Below are 24,158 nucleotides of genomic sequence, written 5' to 3'. Positions count from 1 at the left end.
ATATCTTACAAGTGCATAGCCCCATTGACACATTCCTCAATTAATTCCCATGTCCTCATTCCACCACCTACAACAGTCCATTAAATTAAGAGTCCATCAAGGAATTGATTAGGTCAGATGCATCAGTATTCAATGGTTCTTCAAAAAACCCATTATCACAATGTCTGCCTGGCCCTGGGGGGGCTTTGCCTCAGAATTGGCGGGAGCCATCTTTCTTCAAGGACTCCCCTGAAAGTAATCTGCACAGGTGAGAATTTGCACTACAGAAGCTAACAGCTTCTGTGATAGGCCAAATCAACAAGCTTCTGGGAAAGATCCTGTTTTGGGCCTTTATCTCCGGCCAGGAGGGAGGTCCGAAAGCCAGATATCTGTGCACCTTCCCTGTCAGAGGAGAGCTTGCTTGGAGAGAGTGCTCTGACCAGTGAAACTCAGAGGAGAGAGCTAGTATCCCAGGTCTGCTGTTAGAGGGTAACAGAATCACCAGAGGAACAATCTCTAAACAGAGACAACTATAACAACTAACTCCAGAGATTACCAGATGGCTAAAGGCAAAGGTAAGAATCTTACTAACAGAAACCAAGACCACTCACAATCATCAGAACCCAGCACTCCCACTTTGCCCAGTCCAGGGCACCCCAACATACCCGAAAAGCTAGACCTAGATTTAAAAGCATATCTCATGATGATGGTAGAGGGCATCAAGAAGGACTTTAATAACTCACTTTAAGAAATACAGGAGAACACTGCTAAATAGGTAGAAGACATTAAAGAGGCAGCACAAAAATCCCTTAAAGAATTGCAGGAAAACACAACCAAACAGGTGATGGAATTGAATAAAACCATCCAAGACCTAAAAAGGGAAGTAGACACAATGAGGAAAAACCAAAGTGAGGCAATGCTGGAGATAGAAACCCTAGTAAGAAATCTGGAACCATAGATGAGAGCATCAGCAACAGAATAAAAGAGAGGGAAGAGAGAATCTCAGGTGCAGAAGATTCCATAGAGAACATCGGCACAACAACCAAAGAAAATGAAAAATGCAAAAAGATCCTAACTCAAAACATCCAGGAAATCCAGGACACAATGAGAAGACCAAGCCTACAGATAATAGGAGCAGATGAGAATGAAGATTTTCAACTCAAAGGACCAGCAAATATCTTCAACAAAATTACAGAGAAAACTACCCAAACCTAAAGAAAGAGATGCCCATGAACATACAAGAAGCCTCCAGAACTCCACATAGACTGGACCAGAAAAGAAATTCCTCCCGACACATAATAATCAGAACATCAAATGCACTTAATAAAGATAGAATACTAAATGCAGTAAGGGAAAAAGGTCAAGTAACATATAAAGGCAAGCCTATCAGAATTACACCAGATTTTTCACCAGAGAATATGAAAGCCAGAAGAGCCTGGACAGATGTTATATAGAAACTAAGAGAACACAAATTCCAGCCCAGGCTACTATACCCAGCCAAACTCTCAATTACCATAGATGGAGAAACCAAAGTATTCCATGACAAAACCAAATTCACACAATATCTTTCCAGGAATCCAGCCCTTCAAAGGATAATAACAGAAAAAAACCAATACAAGGACGGAAACCATGTCCTAGAAAAAGCAAGAAGGTAATCCCTCAACAAACTTAAAAGAAGACAGCCACAAGAACAGAATGCCAACTTTAACAACAAAAATAATAGGAAGCAACAATTACTTTTCTTTAATATCTCTTAATATCAATGGACTCAACTCCCCAATAAAAAGACATAGACTAACAGACTGGCTACACAAACAGGACCCAACATTTTACTGCTTACAGGAAACTCATCTCAGAGAAAAAGATAGACACTACCTCAGAATGAAAGGCTGGAAAACAATTTTCCAAGCAAATAGTCTGAAGAAACAAGCTGAAGTAGCCATTCTAATATCTTACAAAATCGGCTTCCAACTCAAAGTCATCAAAAAAGACAAAGAGGGGCACTTCATACTCATCAAAGGTAAAATCCTCTAAGAGGGACTATCAATTCTGAATATCTATGCTCCAAATACAAGGGCACCCACATTCATTAAAGAAACTTAAGTAAAACTCAAAGCACACATTGCACCTCACAGAATAATAGTGGGAGATTTTAACACACCACTTTCACCAATGGACAGATCATGGAAACAGAAACTAAACAGGGACACAGTGAAACTAACAGAAGTTATGAAACAAATGGACCTGACAGATATCTACAGAACATTTTATCCTAAAACAAAAGGATATACCTTCTTCTCAGCACCTATTCAAGAACTATTCAAAGAATTATCCAGACGAGGAGCTGGTTCTTTGAGAAAATCAACAAGATAGATATACCCTTAGCCAGACTCACTAGAGGGCACAGGGAAAGCATCCTAATTAACAAAATCAGAAATTAAAAGGGAGACATAACAACAGATCCTGAAGAAATCCACAACACCATCAGATCCTTCGACAAAAGGCTATAGTCAACAAAACTGGAGAACTTGGTTGAGATGGACAAGTTTCTAGACAGATACCAGGTACCAAAGTTAAATCAAGATCAGGTTAATGATCTAAACAGTCCTATATCCCCTAAAAAAATAGAAGCAGTCATTAATAGTCTCCGAACCAGAAAAAGCCCAGAACCAGATGGGTTTAATGCAGAGTTCGATCAGACCTTCAAAGAAGATCTAATTCCAGTTCTTCACAAACTATTCCACAAAATAGAAACAGAAGATACTCTACCCAACTCATTCTATGAAGCCACAATTACTCTGATACCTAAACCACGGAAAGACTCAACAAATATAGAGAACTTCAGACCAATTTCCCTTATGAATATCGATGGAAAAATCCTCAATAAAATTCTCGCTAACTGAATCCAAGAACACATCAAAACAATCATCCATCCTGACCAAGTAGGTTTCATCCCAGGGATGTAGGGATGATTCAATATACAGAAATCCATCAATGTAATCCAGTATATGAACAAACTCAAAGACAAAAAACACATGATCATCTTGTTAGATGCAGAGAAAGCATTTGACAAAATCCAACACCTTTTCATGATAAACGTCTTGGAAAGATCAGGATTCAAGGCCCATACCTAACCATGATAAAAGCAATCTACAGCAAACCAGTAGCCAACATCAAAGTAAATGGTGAGAAGCTGGAAGCAATCCCACTAAAATCAGGGACTAGACAAGGATGTTCACTCTAGCCCTACCTATTCAACATTGTATTTGAAGTCCTAGCCAGAGCAATTGGACAACAAAAGGAGATCAAGGGGATACAAATTGGAAAGGAAGAAGTCAAAATATCACTTTTTGCAGATGATATGATAGTATATATAAGTGACCCTAAAAATTCCACCAGAGAACTCCTAAGCCTGATAAACAGCTTAGTGAAGTAGCTGGTTATAAAATTAACTCAAACAAGTCAATGGCCTTTGTGTACAGAAAGGATAAACAGGCTGAGAAAGAAATTAGGGAAACAACACCCTTCTCAATAGTCACAAATAATATAAAATACCTTGGCATGACTCTAACTAAGGAAGTGAAAGATCTGTATGATAAGAACTTCAAGTCTCTGAAGAAAGAAATTAAAGAAGATCTCAGAAGATGGAAAGATCTTCCATGCTCATGGATTGGCAGGATAAATATAGTAAAAATGTCTATCTTGCCAAAAGCAATCTACAGATTCCATGCAATTCCCATCAAAATTCCAACTCAATTCTTCAACGAATTAGAAAGGGCAATCGGCAGATTCATCTGCAATAACAAGAAACCTAGGATAGCAAAAACTCTTCTCAAGGATAAAAGCACCTCTGGTGGAATCACCAGGCCTGACCTAAAGCTGTACTATAGAGCAATTGTGTTAAAAACTTCCTGGTACTGGTATAGCGACAGACAAGTATACCAATGGAACAAAATTGAAGACCCAGAGATGAACCCACACACCTATGGTTACTTGATCTTTGACAAGGGAGCTAAAACCATCCATTGGAAAAAAGACAGCATTTTCAACAAATGGTGCTGGCACAACTGGTGGTTATCATGTAGAAGAATGCGAATTGATCCAGTACTATCTCCTTGTACTAAGGTCAAATCTAAGTGGATTAAGGCATTCCACATAAAACCAGAGACACTGAAACTTATAGAGGAGAAAGTAGGGAAAAGCCTCGAAGATATGGGTACAGGGGAAAAACTCCTTAATAGAACAGCAATGGCTTGTGCTGTAAGATCGAAAATCGATAAATGGGACCTCATAAAATTGCAAAGCTTCTGCAAGTCAAAAGACACCGTTAATAAGACAAAAAGAACACCAACAGATTGGAAATGTTCTTCACCTATCCTAAATCAGATAGGGGACTAATATCCAATATATATAAAGAACTCAAGAAGGTAGACTCCAGAAAATCAAATAACCCCATTAAAAAATGGGCTCAGAGCTAAACAAAGAATTCTCACCTGAGGAATACCGAATGGCTGAGAAGCACCTGAAAAAATGTTCAACATCCTTAATCTTCAGGGAAATGCAAATCAAAACAACTCTGAGATCCCACCTCACACCAGTCAGAATGGCTAACTTCAAAAATTCAGGTGACAGCAGATGCTGGCGTGGATGTGGAGAAAGAGGAACACTCCTCCATTGTTGGTGGGATTGCAAGCTCATACAACCACTCTGGAAATCAGTCTGACGGTTCCTCAGAAAATTGGATATAGTACTACAGGAGGATCCAGCAATACCTCTCCTGGGCATATATCATGAACATGTTCCAACCGGTAAGAAGGACACATGCTCCACTATGTTCATAGCAGCCTTATTTATAATAGCCAGAAGCTGGAAAGAACCCAGATGCCCCTCAACAGAGGAATGGATACAGAAAATGTGGTACATTTATACAATGGAGTACTACTCAGCTATTAAAAAAATGAATTTATGAAATTCCAAGGTAAATGGATGGACCTGTAGGGCATCATCCTGAGGGAGGTAACCCAATCACAACGCAACTCACACAATATGTACTCACTGATAAGAGGATATTATTAGCCCAGAAACTTAGGATACCCAAGATTTAAGATACAATTTGCTAAATACATGAAACTGAAGAAGATCGAAGACCAAAGTGTGGACACTTTGGTCCTTCTTAGAATTGTGACCAAAACACCCATGGAAGGAGTTACAGAGACAAAGTTCGGCACTGTGATGAAAGGATGGACCATCTAGAGAGTGCCATATCTGGGGATCTATCCCATAATCAGCTTCCAAACGCTAACACCATCACATACCCTAGCAAGCCTTTGCTGAAAGGATCCAGATATAGCTGTCTCTTGTTACACTATGCTGGGGCCTAGCAAACACAGAAGTGGATGCTCAGAGTCAGCTATTGGATGGATCACAGGGCCCCCAATGTAGGAGGTAGAGAAAGTACCCAGGAGTTAAAGGGATCTGCAACCCTATAGGTGGAACCATATTATGAACTAACCATCACCCTCCTGGGGCTCTTGACTCTAGCTGCATATGTATCAAAAGATGGCCTAGTCGGCCATCACTGGAAAGAGAGGCCCATTAGACTTGCAAAATTTATATGCCCCAGTACATGGGAATGCCAGGGCCAAAAAGTGGGACTGTGTGTGTTGTGGAGTGGGGGGGGGAGGGTATGGGGGACTTTTGGGATAGCATTGGAAATGTAAATGAGGAAAATACCTAATATAGTATATTAAAAAAAAACCCATTATCTTGTAACCAGTGGTGCAACACACAAGACTTTGGGAAACATGAGGTTCAAATGCTGATGTTTATTAACAAAATTATTAGCTGATTTAATGTAGATCTGTCTATGTGTGTAGTCTGATGCATCAAAATAACTCAGCTTTCTGTCCTGTGCCTATTATAAGCCATCTAGGAAAGGCTATGGCAAGCAGGTGAATTTTTTTTGGAGATGGCACAAAATCATAGCTGTGATGGGTGTGCTCTGAGATACGGGTCCTCAGACACTTCATCCTAGGTTTGCTTCTGGCTGCTGATATACCTTTCCTGTCACTATTTTATAGCCTAATGATTCATGTGTATCAACCCACTCTATTTGGCAGATCTCCTGCAGAATCAATATGAATCTGTACTTTCTAGTAGTAATGGTGTATAGATGAATTGATGGTTGCATAATTCCAAGTAATGATTTTATTGCATTCCTAAACTGATACAAGTAATCTCAAGGCCCCTATATAATAAAAGCTGCAAATAGTTTCATGTGTCACAGGATAATTGTACTAGGAAAAGAAAGCAGGTTTGGAACAAATGTACACTCAAAGAAAACACTGTTTTTAGATTACGAACAAGGCCATTAACTGGTAACTAAAGGTCATAAACTTGGTAAGGGCAATTTATTATAGGTGCAAGGGTAGAAAATAAATGATTGACTAATCTATCTATACAATGCTTCAAAAAAGTAAGACACAAGGTAGATGATTTGTTTCTTGACAAAACAGTGCTAACTTATGACATAAAAATTATTGCTTTAAATTTATAATGAACTTATGGAGCTAGTAACAGATAATGAATGTTTAGGTACTAGTCTTAATTGAAAGACATGTAAACAATTCTGCTGTAACTCCTTAAATCTTATAGATCTATGACCTGAACTGTTGACTTAAACTTACCATGAACTTATGGAATGGAAAAAAAGCTTATAAAATTATGTTATCAATTATCTTGAGAAAGTATAAAAACTAAGAACTATAAAAAGTGACAGTGCCTCTTTCTTTATCTTCATCTAGTATGTGTGTCTCTGTATTTGCCTGAAAATTTCCTCTCCTCTCCTCTCCTCTCCTCTCCTCTCCTCTCCTCTCCTCTCCTCTCCTCTCCTCTCCTCTCCTCTCCTCTCCTCTCCTCCCCTCCCCTCCCCTCCCCTCCCCCTTTCTCTTTCCTTCCCTTTCTCTTCCTTTCCTCTTTGGCTCACAAAGAGTTAAGGAACTCTTAAGACTCTTGCCTGGCCACTGAGAAGCCTGGGTCAAAGAGAAAAGAACTTAAGTAACCAAGCTTTTTCTTTACCCCTGCTTCTGTCAGCAGGAGTTAATTGCCAGAAGCCAACTGCTTTTGGCCCCAGAATGGCAAAGAGTTAAAGAGTTAGATTCCAAGAAGTCATCAGCTTCTGGCCCTGATTTCCATTGCTACCCTTGCTGCATTTCCTGGGTAACCCTGTGATGCTGTGCTGGACCTCAGCATATGCCAGTGGACAGAGTCCCCTCGTCTGCAACTTTGTCTAACTTAGATCTGGTGGCATCACCTGTCTGTGGTGGTCTTAAGTTTTCCACATGAGAATGAGGTTCCCATTCTTGGATTTGTCAAGTATAAAGGACACATGGTAAGTGTTCAGAGGATTGATTTGAAGTACTTTTCAATGGGGTTGACCTGGTTGGGATTTCCGTGGCTTTCTGTTGTGGCAGATACCTCAGCATCCCACATTTCTAACTTGATGATCCTTGCCTGGAAGTAGAGCTGTGTCAAGAGAAACCGAGTCAGTCCTTATAAGTCCCATGAAAAGAGTGTTCTCTGTAAACTTGTGTGTGTGTGTGTGTGTGTGTGTGTGTGTGTGTTTTAATGGAGTCATTATCCACAATTTTAGTCTTTTTGAAGCTCAAGAACACTTTGAGTTTATGAGAAAACCACAGGATAGTCAAATTGTAAATCTCAACATCTTTACAGGGGAGGGAGAAGGAGAAGAGGAAGAAAGGCAACCATGTCTTCTAAGTTAGGCACAGAGGCCTTCAATCAGCCACAGGGCATCAGGGAGCATCATAATAAGAAATAGAATGTTGAGAGTATCAAAGGAAGCATGCTCAGGCTATGGATTGTATCTAAAAGAAAGAAAAGAGATAAATAGAAGGAAATAGCGGGAAAATGATGGTTTTGTAACTGAGACAAGCAGACTGACTTGGCAGAAGGGAATGGCAGTGTTTCTATAATGTCTGACAATATTATAGTTTTCATTGTTTATTTTGCATATATGGATGCTTTGCCTGCACAAATATTTGTGTATTATGTGTGCATCTGGTGCTTTCAGAAGTCAGAAGAGCGAATTGGATCCTCTGGAACTGGAGTTATGCTGTGAGGTGCTCTGTGGGTGCTGGGGATTGAACACAGCTTCTGTCAGTGAGCAGCACACACTCCTGACAGCTGAGCCATCTCTATAGCCCTCTATTGTCAATTGTTAACATATGAGCTACAGAGAGATTGGAAGCCAACCCTCACACAGTTTCCTATAGGTCTGAAGCTATAGCTAAGGAAACTATATGTAGCCCATCCTCTATTACACACAATGGTAGCTGTAAGTTTGGCATCACTTGGGCAGAAATATTTTCTGAAAGGCCTCTCATATAGTGGGCTGAGAGGAAACTTTTCTGTTCTGCTTTTCAGTGTGAGTTCAGGCATCTTTATCTCTGGAGAATCACTGGTGACACTATGCTCCTTGTTACTAGGTGCCCTCCTCCATCTGCAGTGAAAGCTGCCTTCCAGGGTTCAGCCAGGTACCCCGACTGGGAGCCCCCCACTGCTGTTTTGATTGCAGTCCATGCCCTGAGGGACAGTTTGCAGACCAAAGAGGTAAGGGCTTATGGAACTGGAATCTGAGTGATTCATTGTGAGCTTCCTGTATTTCTCCAATATCTTAATAACTATTCTACTGTTGTAAAGAGACACCATGACTTAGGCAGTTTCTAAAAGAAACTTATTGAAATTGGGCTTACTTAGAATTTTACAGGCTGAGTCCATGGCTGTAATTGCAGTACATGTGACAGGAGGTAATCAGGCATGGTGTTACACCAGTATCTGAGAGCTTAAGTTCTGATCCACAGGCAGCATGCAGTTGTTAACATGGAGAGTGGACCTGGTTTGGATTTTGAACTCTCAGAGGCCATATCTTCTGACACACCTCCTCCAATAAGGCTACAGCTCCCAATCCATCTCTAACTATCCACCCTGTAGGAACCAAACATTCAAATATATGAGCCTATGGGGGCCATTCTCATTTATACCATCTCTCCTATCTATTGAGGTGTGCCAGTCTTTGCTTTCCTGTGGACTTAGGTAGGAACACCATTGAGAAATCTTCCCAGACTGGAGAGATGGCTCAGCTGTTAAAGGCTAAGCTCACAACCAAAAATATAAGAGAATTCTTCCCTTATACTTATTCCTTGGTAAGTGCCTTATTGAGAAAGACAAATGAATGATCCATAATTGCACAACCTCATGGATTATCCATTCACAAACATTATAAAAGTAAGTGATTTTCTATTCCAGCCCTTGATTTGAATAACAATATGGAGGCTTTTATATGTATTAAAAGCTTCAGTCACTATAGCTGGGTAGATTCTGAGCTATGCTAACCAGAGATTTCTGAACTGGCCTACTTCCCAACCCAATGTCCTATTATCTGCCATCTTGGTCTTGCCATGGCAATTCCTTCTTCATTTGTGTCTTGATGGGAGATGTTCGGGATAGTTTTTTGCACTGTGCCTTCAGGTGCTGATTGCTACATCCAGAGATCTGGTTGCAGTCTAGGCACTGACATCGTCAATCATCTTCTTCTCAGTGATGTGTAAAAATTCTATTCCATCACCTCTGAGTCAGCTTATAGCTGTGCAGAAAGGAGTAGGGAAGGTCTTGTGATCCAAGTCAAGGTTTGGCAATCAAAAGGATAGTTAAAAAAGGAAGAATAGGTGAGGGACTAGGAAGATTCACCATGGGCAGATTGGTAGAGGAGTATCTATGAGGACATACATGGAATAGAGCTATTCAGTGCAATACTCAGATTGCAGGTAATGCCAAATGAGTGGGAGTAGGCAGCCATATACAGATGAATATCTGCCTAATATAATCCTTGAAGTCTCTTAATAAGTTTATTAGGTCTCTGTGTTACTTATTTGGGAGCCAAAATGGGCTAAGGCAGGCATAGAAACACTTTGTTGGCAGCAGAAGGTGAGAAGAAAAGCTCCCAGAACTACATTTACCAAATAATGTACACACTCTGGATCCTGATCAAGAAACATGGCATAATCAACAAAGGAATAGACATGGCTCCAGCTGCATACATTGCAGAGGATGGCCTTGTCATACATCAATGGGAGGAGAGGTCCTTGGTCCTATGAAGGCTCTATAGATGCCCCAGTGTAGGGGAACTGAGGGTGGGAGGCAGAAGTGGGTGGGTGGAGAAAACCCTCATAGAAGCAGGGGGAGAGAGAATGGGATAGGGGGTTTCCTGAGGGAGGGACTGGGAAAGGGAATAACATTTGAAATGTAAATAAAGAAAACATCTAATTAAAAAAAAAAAAGGTTGCTGCCTCTCCTTCGGGTCTCAGATTGCTACCCTACCAACTATTACCAAGAAAATGTAGGACAATGGCACCCACAAGAACGGAGAAATATACTCCTCAGAAACCTCTCTCTCTATAGACCTCAGGTTCTGAGCCTGAAAGATAGTAGGACAGTGTAAGTAAATGCAGCCAAGAGTAAACGGGGCAAAAGACCCAGGGAAGCACAGCCTGGAAGAATAAATGGGGCAAATAACCCAGGGAAGCACAGCCTGGAGCTTATTGGTAGGTCGATTTTACAGAATTTAAGCCGGGAAAATATGGTTACAAATACCTTCTAGTGTTTGTAGATGTTTTTTCTGGATGGGTTGAGCCATTCCCCACCAAGCAGGAAACAGCTACCATGGTAGCTAAGAAGATATTAGAAGAAAAATTTTCAGAGATTCGGAGTGCCCAAGGTAATTGGATCGGACAATGGTCCTGCTTTTGTCTCTTAAGGTAAGTAAGGGATTGGCAGAGATATTGGGGGCTAATTGGAAGCCCCATTGTGGGCACTGTCCCCAGAGCTCAGGGCAGGTAGAGAAAATAAACAGAACCCCTACAAGAGACCTTGACTAAATTGACCTCGGAAACTGGTTCGGACTGGTTGGTACCCCTCCCCTTGGCCCTGAACATCCCCTACCATTTTATCTTGACCCCTTTTGAGATCCTGCATAGGACACCCACTCCCTTGACCCTGGTTCTTGCTCCCCTTTAGAGTGACTTTTCAAGCTGACAAGGGTCTTATAGTTCAATTGCAAGCTTTCCAAATCAGCCACCTGGAATTGTGGCCTAAACCTAGTGCCCTGTATAACACAGGTACCCCAGAGGTTCCACACAAGTACCAAGTTAGAGATTGGATATATGTTAAGAGACATTATGCTGAACACTTGAAAGCAAAGTGGAGAAGACCATTTCTGGTGTTGTTGACCACCCGACCTCTGTTTAAGCAGAGGAAGTAACTGCCTGGGTTCACAGCAGATCAGCACCTGCACTTGATGCAACCTAGATATCACCCAAGTAACCCCCTTCTTTAAGGCCAGAAAAACTATGAGATGGCTATGGTGTATCTTCCAGCGCTGAGCCTCAGCAGCCCCCACAACCCTACCAGGGTGACTTGGCAGGTGCTCTTAACCACTAGTGATGTGGCTTGGTCCACTACCACATTATATCTGGTGGCTGTACCCTGTCTTTGATCTCTGTGATTTAATGGTGGACCTTGACTTCTGGGGTGTTGCAGCCCTGGAGACACAGGAGGAGGGATTGCATGTATGTGGGGGACAAGAGACTTGTAAATCTAAACTATGTCCCAGAATTGGCCTTGGAGGGTAGGGCTTTAGGGTGCGGACACCCAAAGTTGAAAAGTGGCCAGTGAGAAACCCTCATAATTGTGTGCCCCTGAGATGAGAGAAGCCAGCAACAGGCCTATCAGTGTTAGGGGGCCAACCATTTCTTCTATGCTACTTGGGGGTGTGAAACATCAGGAAACACATACTGGAGACCATTCTGGGGGTAGTTAAAGATTCAATGGCTAAGGTGAGAGAAGAGTTAGCCAAGCAAAAAAGGGAGAGAGAGAGAGAGAGAGAGAGAGAGAGAGAGAGAGAGAGAGAGAGAGAGAGAGAGAGAGAGAGAGAGGAGAACAGAATCAGGGTTGGTTCGAGTCTTGGTTTAACTCCTACTCTTGATCAACCACCCTCATATCCACCTTATTAGGACCCCTAATTGTTTTTATGCTAATGATGACTTTTGGACCCTACATTTTGAACCACTTGGTTGCTTTTTTTAAGGAGCACGTAAGTACAGTGTAGCTAAAGCATTAGATACAAAGAGCTAGATACAAAAGACCAGGAGTATGAGCTATCAGAATACCAGCAATAGCTTCAGGATTGAAGCTTGCACAAAGAGAAGGGGGAGGGGGAATGAAGAGGTCATCTCAGCCATTAGAAAATTCCACTGGATCCCCTCCTCCTGGAAGAGACAGGTCAGAGAGCATATAGGCCAGAAGGAAGAGGCTGAGTAAGCCCCTACTACCTTATTCCCTAAAGACAAATCTGTTTAAAGGGTGCACTGTTCCACTAACCATATTGTGCCTAGTTGCTGATGCTCTATTCTGTTCCTGGAAAACATATAAAACCTCTCCAAATGGGCCACCTGGGGTTGCTGCTTCTCCTTCAGGTCTGGGATGACCCCAATGCACTGGATTAAAAAAAAAGAAAGGAAGGAAGGAAGGAAGGAAGGAAGGAAGGAAGGAAGGGAGGGAGTGAGGGAGGGAGGAAGAAAGGATGGAAGGAAGGAAGAAAGAAAGAAAGGAAGAAAGAAAGGAATGAAATAAAGAGAAAAAAGAAAGAAAGAAAGAAAGAAAGAAAGAAAGAAAGAAAGAAAGAACCATGGCATAGCTGAGTGTCAGTGGTGCAGGCCTTTAATGCCAGCATTGGGAAGCAGAGGCAGACTCATTTCAGTGAGTTAGAAACCAACCTGGTCTATAGAGTGAGTTCTAGGACAGCCAAGGCTACACAGGGAAGCCATGTCTTGATAAATCAAAATCAACCAACCAGCAAACCAAACATAGAAAAAACTAGAAAGAAACATAGCATTATGTACTTTTACCAGCTTCTGCTGGTCTCATGACAATACCGACTTCCACTGACACTGATCAATTTCACTTGCTTTTTAAACCTCATGGTGGATATCGTGTTGTGACTTCCTTCTTTCTCTGCATTAATGGGTTTCATCCTAGAGGTTGAATTGGAACAGGCCACCACATTCTGGGTTGGTTTTTGACAGAACTTAGTACTTTACATGCTGAAAGCTGGAAATATAAGGTCAAGGTGCCATTAGGATTAATTTTTGCTGAAGATTTTGTCTGTGTGTGCGTATGTGCATGCTTGCATCTGTCTATCTGTCCTCTTTTCAATTTGTTGTTTGGCTTTTAGATAAGGTTTTACAATACAGCCTGGGCTGGCATTGAAGTCACCATTTTGACCAGACTGACTATGAACTGAAAGATAATTACTTTTCTCTGCCTCTCAAGTTCTGAGATCAAATCATGTGCAGTCACATCTTCCTCCAACTCCCACTTCTCATTAGAATAGCAGTCCTATTGGAAATAGAATATATTCTGGTGACGACATTTAACCTTTATTACATCATCTCCAGTTAACTTAATGAGAAATACAGCTTGGTTTTAAGATACTGGTGGAGTTTAACAAATGAATATTGGGTGTATAACTCAGTCTAAAACATTTGTTAATATCTTTTAGCATTGTAGAAAAAAATGAACCACTAAGAAGTTCACATAATTGAAATGTATAGTTGCTACTCAATGTGTTCAACTCAGTGATCTCTAGGTTCAGTGAGAGATCCTTTCTCAACAACTAGAATGGAAAGGGTTTGAAGAGTAATGGCACAGCAGTTAGGAGTGCTCACATGGCTCACAACCATGTGCAACTCCAGTTTCAGGGGATGTAATGCCATCTTCTGACTTACACACCTACCAGGCATTCACATGATGTCTTTCCATAAGTATAGACAAAACACTCAAGTAGTAAAATAAATACTTCTTAAAAAATGAAGTTGTTGAGATGGGTTTGAGTATTCACTATTAGCTTTGACACCCTGATCAGCTCCTGAGATCCACATGGTAGATCTTACTAATAAATTTTATTAGTAAGATAAGGTGTGGGAAGTGACTAAGGAACAATATCCAATGATAATCTTTGATTTCTATATGCATGTGCTTCCAGTACACATATATAGGCACACACAAACACTGACACACACAAACTCACATAGGTTAGGTATAGTAGTGCAATTTTATAATCAAAACATTTAAGGCAATGAGGAAGGAAGCTTAGGAATTCTATGTAATCTGCTACTCAACGTGTTCAAAGCCAGGTTGTGTTACAGTACACACTTTTAGGACAGATACAAAACCCCACATAAAACAGGTATAGAATATGAATTTTTCTTCATACCTCTAACACATTTCCATCCCTGGTCACCAAGAATAATGCATAAATATACTAATTGATGGAGAGGCTGCAAGAGAAGTTAAAGCTTTGGATAACTTCCTTCAGAGCTAGTATAGTTCCTATAGTGTTACAGAAATGGTGTCTATGTGTCTCCCACAGACATGAAGAGATGTCTTCTGTGCCCCAAGGAGCAGTACTCGAGCCACACCAGAGACCATTGCCTGCCCAGGACAGAGATCTTCCTGGCCTTTGAGGAACCACTGGGATTCATATTGGCTTTGGTAGCACTCTTGCTGGCTGGTCTGGCTGTCCTGGTTCTTGGAGTGTTCCTGAAGCACCGGGATACACCTGTGGTTAGGGCCAACAACAGAACTCTGAGCTACTTCCTCCTGATCTCTCTTTCCCTGTGTGCCCTGTGTGCCTTGCTCTTCCTTGGGAGACCCACTGTCACCACCTGCCTCCTCCGTCAGACCACCTTTGCTGTGGTGTTCACAGTGGCTGTCTCCTCTGTTCTGGCCAAGACTCTCACAGTAGTCTTGGCATTCAAAGTCACCAGACCACGAAGCAGGATCCAGATATGCCTGAGCCCTGGTACTTCAACCTTAGTGGTCCTCATTGCTTCCTTAATACAGGTTGTTCTCTGTGGGGTGTGGTTGGCCACCTTCCCACCATTCCCAGACAAGGATATGCTCTCAGAGCCCCAGCACATTGTCATCCAATGCCATGATGGTTCTGGTGCCACCTTCTTCTGTGTGCTGGGCTACTTGGGTTTCCTGGCAGGGGGTACCTTCTCTGTGGCTTTTCTGGCTAGAGACTTACCAGATGTCTTCAATGAGACCAAGTTCCTCACCTTCAGCATGTTGCTCTTCTGTAGTGTCTGGACAGCCTTCCTTCCCCTGTACTACAGTGCCCGGGGAAAGTCCACCGTGGCTGTAGAGATCTTCTCCATCCTGGCCTCTACCGCTGGACTTCTTGGTGGCATCTTTATTCCGAAGTGCTACATCATCTTACTGAAACCTGAGAAGAACACTCCTTCCTGGCTAAAGCAAGGCCATCATATATAGCAGGATAGACAGAGTTAGATGCTCCACAGAAGGTGTTAGTCCTCAGGGGTTTCACCAGGAGTAAGTGCTTGATTTTGACTCATTGTTTCTTTGTGTATCAAAACATGTATTTAAAGGGCAGATAAAGATTCAAGTAAGATACTTAGGACAAAACAAAAGTGACTGTTATGTTTAGAGTGGACATATAGATGGTCACTGACTGTCCTGTCCGTATGTATTGCCGAAAGTCATCACAGTTAAGAAACTTGGAAAGGGGAGCTAAGAAGATAGCACAATGGGCAAAAATTTTTGCCAGTAAGCACGGCGATTTGAGTGTGTTACCCAGGATCCACATGATGGATCTAGTGAAGTGACATCACTAATTTGTGCTTTGAACTCTGCCTGACAACCACAGAACATCAGTCATATCCATATACACAACGTATCAGTGCAAAGGTGGGGAAATTGTCATGAAGTGATGAAGATGATGATGATGATGATGATGATGATGATGATGATGTCGTCAAGGCTTTCTGAGCATGTGCACAACTGATAGGCAGATTGTTGATCTGTCTTTTTTTGTTTTGCACAGAGCAGTACTGGGAGTTCAACCTCTCATTTACAGTTCCTTCATAGACTTACTATATGATTTATCATTCTCACACTTTAGATATATACCCAAGAAAAATAAACTATATGTGTAAAGCCTGTGAATCTTAAGAGAAGCATTATTTATATACAAAAAATTGAGAGAATCTAGATGTTTACCAGTTGATGAATGGTATGGCTTACTCAATGATTAGGGCATTTTTTTATAAATAAGAAATAAATAGGCAGATCTTGGACACAAACTCTGCAGCCAGTCCCACAACACCCAGAGGAAACTCCACTCCCAGGTGCTCTAACACACCCAAGATCATAGGATCAGAAGTGAGGAGGACACAACATCTGTCAAAACTCTGCCAGCAGTAACTGGTACCAGTGGGATCCAGGAACATAGGAACCCTGCCTGACCAGTGGCATTGAATTCTTTCTGGTCTGAGCTGGAGGGCTGAACATATCTTGGGTGAAAACTCGGCAGCCAGTCCCACAATATTCAGAGGAAGCTCAACTACCAGGTGCTCTAACACACCCAGGATCCCAGGAGCTTGGTCACACCAAGATCTCAGGGTCCCAGAGGCAGCTTGCCACCCAGGAATTCTGACACACCCAGGATCTCAGGATAACAGGATCCTAGAATCACAGGATCATAGAGACAGCTGAACTCTGCAGAGTTCTGACACAACCAGGATCACAGGAAGGACAGGCTACAGTCAGATATAGAGGGGGCAGGTAGCACTAGGAAAACCAGATGGCAGGAGGCAAGCATATATGAACTTAAGCAACAGAAACCACGGTTACTTGGCATCATCAGAAGCCAATTCTCCCACCGTAGCAAGTCCTGGATACACCATCACACCAGAAAAGCAAATTAGGATGTAAAATCACTTCTTTTTTTTCCATTTTTTATTAGGTATTTAGCTCATTTACATTTCCAATGCTATACCAAAAGTCCCCCATACCCCCCCCACTCCCCTACCCACCCACTCCCCCTTTTTGGCCCTGGCATTCCCCTGTACTGGGGCATATAAAGTTTGCAAGTCCAATGGGCCTCTCTTTCCAGTGATGGCCGACTAGACCATCTTTTGATACATATGCAGCTAGAGACAAGAGCTCCGGGGTACTGGTTAGTTCATATTGTTGTTCCACCTATAGGGTTGCAGTTCCCTTTAGTTCATTGGGTACTTTCTCTAGTTCCTCCATTGGGGGCCCTGTGGTCCATTCAATAGCTGACTGTGAGCATCCACTTCTGCGTTTGCTAGGTCCTGGCATAGTCTCACAAGAGACAGCTATATCTGGGTCCTTTCAGCAAAATCTTGCTAGTGTATGCAATGGTGTCAGCGTTTGGAAGCTGATCATGAGATGGATCTCTGGATATGGCAATCACTAGATGGTCCATCCTTTCGTCATACTTCCAAACTTTGTCTCTGTTACTCCTTCCATGGGTGTTTTGTTTCCTATTCTAAGAAGGGGCAAAGTGTCCACACTTTGGTCTTCGTTCTCTTGAGTTTAATGTTTTTAGCAAATTATATCTTATATCTTGGGTATCCCAAGTTTCTGGGCTAATATCCACTTATCAGTGAGTACATATTGTGAGAGTTCCTTTGTGATTGGGTTACCTCACTCAGGATGATGCCCTCCAGGTCCATCCATTTGGCTAGGGATTTCATAAATTCATTTTTTAATAGCTGAGTAGTACTCCATTGTGTAAATGTACCACATTTTCTGTATCCATTCCTCTGTTGAGGGGCATCTGGGTTCTTTCCAGCTTCTGGCTATTATAAATAAGGCTGCTATGAACATAGTGGAGCATGTGTCCTTCTTATCAGTTGGGGCATCTTCTGGATATATGCCCAGGAGAGGTATTGCGGGATCTTCCGGTAGTACTATGTCCAATTTTCTGAGGAACCGCCAGACTGATTTCCAGAGTAGTTGTACAAGCTTGCAATCCCACCAACAATGGAGGAGTGTTCCTCTTTCTCCACATCCTCGCCAGCATCTGCTGTCACCTGAATTTTTGATCTTAGCCATTCTGACTGGTGTGAGGTTGAATCTCAGGGTTGGTTTGATTTGCATTTCCCTGATGATTAAGGATGTTGAACATTTTTTCAGGTGCTTCTCTGCCATTCGGTATTCCTCGGGTGAGAAATCTTTGTTCAGTTCTGAGCCCCATTTTTTAATGGGGTTATTTGATTTTATGGAGTCTACCTTCTTGAGTTCTTTATATATGTTGGATATTAGTCCCCTATCCGATTTGGGATAGGTAAAGATCCTTTCCCAATCTGTTGGTGGTCTTTTTGTCTTATTGACAGTGTCTTTTGCCTTGCAGAAGCTTTGCAATTTTATAGGTCCCATTTATCGATTCTCGATCTTACAGCACAAGCCATTGCTGTTCTATTCAGGAATTTTCCCCCTGTGCCCATATCTTCAAGGCTTTTCCCTACTTTCTCCTCTATAAGTTTCAGTGTCTCTGGTTTTATGTGGAGATCCTTAATCCACTTAGATTTGACCTTAGTACAAGGAGATAGTACTGGATCAATTCGAAATCTTCTACATGATAACAGCCATTTGTGCCAGCACCATTTGTTGAAAATGCTGTCTTTTTTCCACTGGATGGTTTTATCTCCCTTGTCAAAGATCAAGTGACCATAGGTGTGTGGGTTCATCTCTGGGTCTTCAATTATGTTCCATTGGTCTACTTGTCTGTCACTATACCAGTACCATGCAGTTTTTATCACAATTGCTCTGTAGTACATCTTTAGGTCAGGCATGGTGATTCCACCAGAGGTTCTTTTATCCTTGAGAAGAGTTTTTGCTATCCTAGGTTTTTTGTTATTCCAGATGAATCTGCCGATTGCCCTTTCTAATTCGTTGAAGAATTGAGTTGGAATTTTGATGGGGACTGCATTGAATCTGTAGATTGCTTTTGGCAAGATAGCCATTTTTACTATATTGATCCTGCCAATCCATGAGCATGGGAGATCTTTCCATTTTCTGAGATCTTCTTTAATTTCTTTCTTCAGAGACTTGAAGTTCTTGTCATAGAGATCTTTCACTTCCTCAGTTAGAGTCACGCCTAGGTATTTTATATTATTTGTGGCTATTGAGAAGAGTGTTGTTTCCCTAATTTCTTTCTCAGCCTGTTTGTCCTTTGTGTATAGAAAGGCCATTGACTTGTTTGAGTTAATTTTATATCCAGCTACTTCACTGAAGCTGTTTATCAGGCGTAGGAGTTCACTGGTGGAATTTTTAGGGTCACTTATATATACTATCATATCATCTGCAAAAAGTGATAATTTGACTTTTTCCTTTCCAATTTGTATCCCCTTGATCTCCTTTTGTTGTCTAATTGCTCTGGCTAGGACTTCAAGTACAATGTTGTATAGGTAGGGCGAGAGTGGACAGCCTTGTCTAGTCCCTGATTTTAGTGGGATTGCTTCAAGCTTCTCACCATTTACTTTGATGCTGGCTACTGTTTTGCTATAGATTGCTTTTATCATGTTTAGGTATGGGCCTTGAATTCCTGATCTTTCCAAGACTTTTATCATGAATGGGTGTTGGATTTTGTCAAATGCTTTCTCAGCATCTAACGAGATGATCCTGTGGTTTTTGTCTTTGAGTTTGTTTATATACTGGATTACGTTGATGGATTTCCGTATATTGAACCATCCCTGCATCCCTGGAATGAAACCTACTTGGTCAGGATGGATGATTGTTTTGATGTGTTCTTGGATTCGGTTAGCAAGAATTTTATTGAGGATTTTTGCATCAATATTCATAAGGGATATTGGTCTGAAGTTCTCTATCTTTGTGGGGTCTTTTTGTGGTTTAGGTATCAGAGTAATTGTGGCTTCATAGAATGAGTTGGGTAGAGTACCTTCTGTTTCTATTTTGTGGAATAGTTTGTGAAGAACTGGGATTAGATCTTCTTTGAAGGTCTGATAGAACTCTGCACTAAACTCATCTGGTCCTGGGCTTTTTTTGGTTGGGAGACTATTAATGATTGCTTCTATTTCTTTGGGGGATATGGGGCTGTTTAGATCATTAACCTGATCTTGATTCAACTTTGGTACCTGGTATCTGTCTAGAAACTTCTTCATTTCATCCAGCTTCTCCAGTTTTGTTGAGTATAGCCTTTTGTAGAAGGATCTGATGGTGTTTTGGATTTCTTGGGATCTGTTGTTATGTCTCCCTTTTCATTTCTGATTTTCTTAATTAGAATGCTTTCCCTGTGCCCTCTAGTGAGTCTGGCTAAGGGTTTGTCTATCTTGTTGATTTTCTCAAAGAACCAGCTCCTCTATTGGTTGATTCTCTGAATAGTTCTTCTTGTTTCCACTTGGTTGATTTCTCCCCTGAGTTTGATTATTTGCTTCCTTTTGTTCTAGAGCTTTTAGGTGTGTTGTCAAGCTGCTAATGTATGCTCTCTCTAGTTTCTTTTTGGAGGCACACAGAGCTATGAGTTTTCCTCTTAGAAATGCTTTCATTGTGTCCCATAAGTTTGGGTTTGAAGTGGTTTCATTTTCATTGAACTCTAAGAAGTCCTTAATTTCTTTCTTTATTTCTTCCTTGACCAAGGTATCATTGAGAAGTGTGTTGTTCAGTTTCCACGTGAATGTTGGCTTTCTATTATTAATTTTGTTATTGAAGATCAGCCTTAGTGCATGGTGGTCTGATAGGATACATGGGACAATTTCAATATTTTTGAATCTGTTGAGGCCTGTTTTGTGACCTATTATGTGGTCAATTTTGGAGAAGGTACCATGAGGTGCTGAGAAGAAGGTATATCCTTTTGTTTTAGGATAAAATGTTCTGTAGATATCTGTCAGGTCCATTTGTTTCATAACTTCTGTTAGTTTCACTGTGTCCCTGTTTAGTTTCTGTTTCCACGATCTGTCCATTGAAGAAAGTGGTGTGTTGAAGTCTCCCACTATTATTGTGTGAGGTGCAATGTGTGCTTTGAGCTTTACTAAAGTTTCTTTAATGAATGTGGCTGCCCTTGTATTTGGAGCATAGATATTCAGAATTGAGAGTTCCTCTTGGAGGATTTTACCTTTGATGAGTATGAAGTGCCCCTCCTTGTCTTTTTTGATGACTTTGGGTTGGAAGTCAATCTTATCAGATATTAGGATGGCTACTCCAGCTTGTTTCTTCAGACCATTTGCTTGGAAAATTGTTTTCCAGCCTGTCATTCTGTGGTAGAATCTATCTTTTTCTCTGAGATGAGTTTCCTGTAAGCAGTAAAATGTTGGGTCTTGTTTGTGTAGCCAGTTTGTTAGTCTATGTCTTTTATTGGGGAGTCGAGGCCATTGATATTAAGAGATATTAAGGAAAAGTAATTGTTGCTTTCTGTTATTTTTGTTGTTAAAGTTGGCATTCTGTTCTTGTGGTTGTCTTCTTTTAGGTTTGTTGAGGCATTACCTTCTTGTTTTTTCTAGGGCGTCGTTCCCTTTCTTGTATTGGTTTTTTTCTTTTATTATCCTTTGAAGGGCTGGATTCTTGGGGAGATAATGCGTGAATTTGGTTTTGTCATGGAAATCTTTGGTTTCTCCATCTATGGTAATTGAGAGTTTGGCTGGGTATAGTAGCCTGGGCTGGAATTTGTGTTCTCTTAGTGTCTGTATAACATCTGTCCAGGCTCTTCTGACTTTCATAGTCTCTGGTGAAAAATCTGGTGTAATTCTGATAGGCTTGCCTTTATATGTTACTTGACCTTTTTCCCTTACTGCTTTTAGTATTCTATCTTTATTTAGTGCATTTGTTGTTCTGATTATTATGTGTCGGGAGGAAATTCTTTTCTGGTCCAGTCTATTTGTAGTTTTGTAGGCTTCTTGTATGTTCATAGGCATCTCTTTTTTTAGATTTGGGAAGTTTTCTTCAATAATTTTGTTGAAGATGTTTGCTGGTCCTTTGAGTTGAAAATCTTCATTCTCATCCACTCCTATTATCCGTAGGTTTGGTCTTCTCATTGTGTCATGGATTAGCTGGATATTTTGTTGGGATCTTTTTGCATTTTCCATTTTCTTTGATTGTTGTGCCGATGTTCTCTATGGAATCTTCTGCACCTGAGATTCTCTCTTCCCTCTCTTGTATTCTGTTGCTGATGCTCAAATCTATGGTTCCAGATTTCTTTCCTAGGGTTTCTATCTCCAGTGTTGCCTCACTTTGAGTTTTCTTTATTGTGTCTACTTCCCTTTTTAGGTCTAGTATGGTTTTGTTCATTTCCATCACCTGTTTGTATGTTTTTTCCTCTTTTTCTGTAAGGACTTCTACCTGTTTGATTGTGTTTTCCTGTTTTTCTTTAAGGACTTGTAACTCTTTAGCAGTGTTCTCCTGTATTTCTTTAAGTGAGTTATTAAAGTCCTTCTTGATGTCCTCTACCATCATCATGAGATATGCTTTTAAATCTGGGTCTAGGTTTTCGGGTGTGTTGGGGTGCCCTGGACTGGGTGAAGTGGGAGTGCTGGGTTCTGATGATGGTGAGTGGTCTTGGTTCCTGTTAGTAAGATTCCTACATTTACCTTTCGCCATCTGGTAATCTCTGGAGTTAATAGTTATAGTTGACTCTGTTTAGAGATTGTTTTTCTGGTGATTCTGTTACCGTCTATCAGCAGACCTGGGAGACAGATTCTCTCCTCTGAGTTTCAGTGCTCAGAGCACTCTCTGCTGTCAAGCTCTCTTACAGGGAAGGTTGCGCAGATATCTTGTGTTTGGACCTCTTCCTTGCCGAAGAAGAAGGCCCAAAACAGGACCTTTCTCAGAAGCTGTGTTGCTTTGGCAGGCCCCAGAAGCTGTCAGCTTTTGTGGTGCAGACTCTCACCTGTACAGAGTAAATTCCTAAGTTCTGTGGAGTCCCGGAACCAAGGTGGCTACCGCTGCTCCTGAGGCTGAGGCCGCCTCCCGAGCCAGGTGGACACCTGTCCTCTGGTCAGGACAGTGGCCGGCTGTCTGCGGCCCGCAAAAGGTGCTGCCTCAGCGGCTCTGTGCCTCCACCTGTCCCAGATGCTGTCTTGTTCTGTGGCTCACCCTCTCACCTGTTCAGACTAATTTCCTAAGTTCTGCGGATTCCCGGAACCAAGATGACACCTGCTCTAAAATCACTTCTTGTGATGATGATAGAGGACTTTAGGAAGGCGATAAATGACTTCCTTAAAGCAATACATGAAAACACAGGTAAACAGCTAGACACCCTTAAAGAGGAAACATAAAAATCCCTTAAAGAATTTCAGGAAAATATAGTCTAACAGGCAAAGGAAATGAACAAACCCATACAAGATCTAAAAATGGAAATAGAAACAATAAAAAATCACAAAGGGAGACAACTCTGAAGATAGATAACCTAGGAAAGACACCAGGATTCATAGATCAAGCATCGCCAACAGAACACAAGAGATAGAAGAGAGAATCTCAGGTGCAGAAGATACCATAGAAAACATTGATACAACAGTCAAAGAAAATGCAAAAGTTAAAAAGCTCCTAACCCAAAACATCCAGGACACAATGAGAAGACCAAACCTAAGGATAAAATGTATAGAAGAGAGTGACGATTCCCAACTTAAAGGGCCAGTAAATATCTTCAACAAAATTGTAGAAGAAAACTTCTCTAACCTAAAGAAAGAGATGCCCATGAACTTACAAGAAGCCTTCAGAACTCCAAATAGACTAGACCAGAAAAGAAATTTCTCCCACCACATAATAATCAAAACACCAAATGCACTAAACAAAGACAGACATTAAAAGCAGTAAGGGAAAAAAGTCAAGTAACATATAAAGTATGAATCAGAATTACAGCAGACTTTTCACCAGAGTCTAGGAAAGCAAGAAAATCCTGAGCAGATGTCATTCTGACCCTAAGAGATCACAAATGCCTGTCCAGGCTATTATACCCAGCAAAATTCCTAATTACCATAGACAGAGAAAACAAGATATTCTATGACAAAACCAAATTTACACAATATCTTTCCATAAATCCAGCCCTACAATGGATAATAGATGGAAGACACCAACACAAGGAGGGAAACTAAACCCTAGAAAAAAGCATGAAAGCAATATTTCAGTGAACCCCAAAGAAGATAGTCATGCAAATAGAATCCCACCTCTAACAACAAAAATAACAGGAACTAACAATCACTTTTTCTTAATATCTCTTAATATCAATGGACTCAGCTCCTCAATAAAAAGACATAGACTAACAG

At 41.2% G+C, this 24,158-nt stretch overlaps 1 protein-coding gene across 2 annotated transcripts in view; it reads left to right on the top strand.

The window, feature by feature from the left end:
• Vmn2r55 (vomeronasal 2, receptor 55) overlaps nucleotides 1-15,387 on the top strand; it is a 33,286-nt gene extending 17,899 nt beyond the window's left edge. Inside the window, exons 4-5 of one of the 2 annotated variants that reach the window (NM_001374650.1) lie at nucleotides 8,484-8,607; nucleotides 14,483-15,387. In NM_001374650.1, coding sequence (NP_001361579.1) covers nucleotides 8,484-8,607; nucleotides 14,483-15,387 — 1,029 coding nt within the window. Of the gene's footprint in view, nucleotides 1-1,552; nucleotides 1,631-8,483; nucleotides 8,608-14,448 lie in introns of both variants that reach the window. The other variant, NM_001104645.1, reaches the window with a different exon arrangement.
• Nucleotides 15,388-24,158: the final 8,771 nt, after the last annotated feature.

The sequence above is a fragment of the Mus musculus genome, chromosome 7 (assembly GCF_000001635.26).
Source record: "Mus musculus strain C57BL/6J chromosome 7, GRCm38.p6 C57BL/6J".
Classification (NCBI taxonomy): Eukaryota; Metazoa; Chordata; class Mammalia; order Rodentia; family Muridae; genus Mus; species Mus musculus.
Note: the sequence above shows the minus strand (reverse complement) of the source record. Positions and strands in the feature narration are given on the sequence as shown.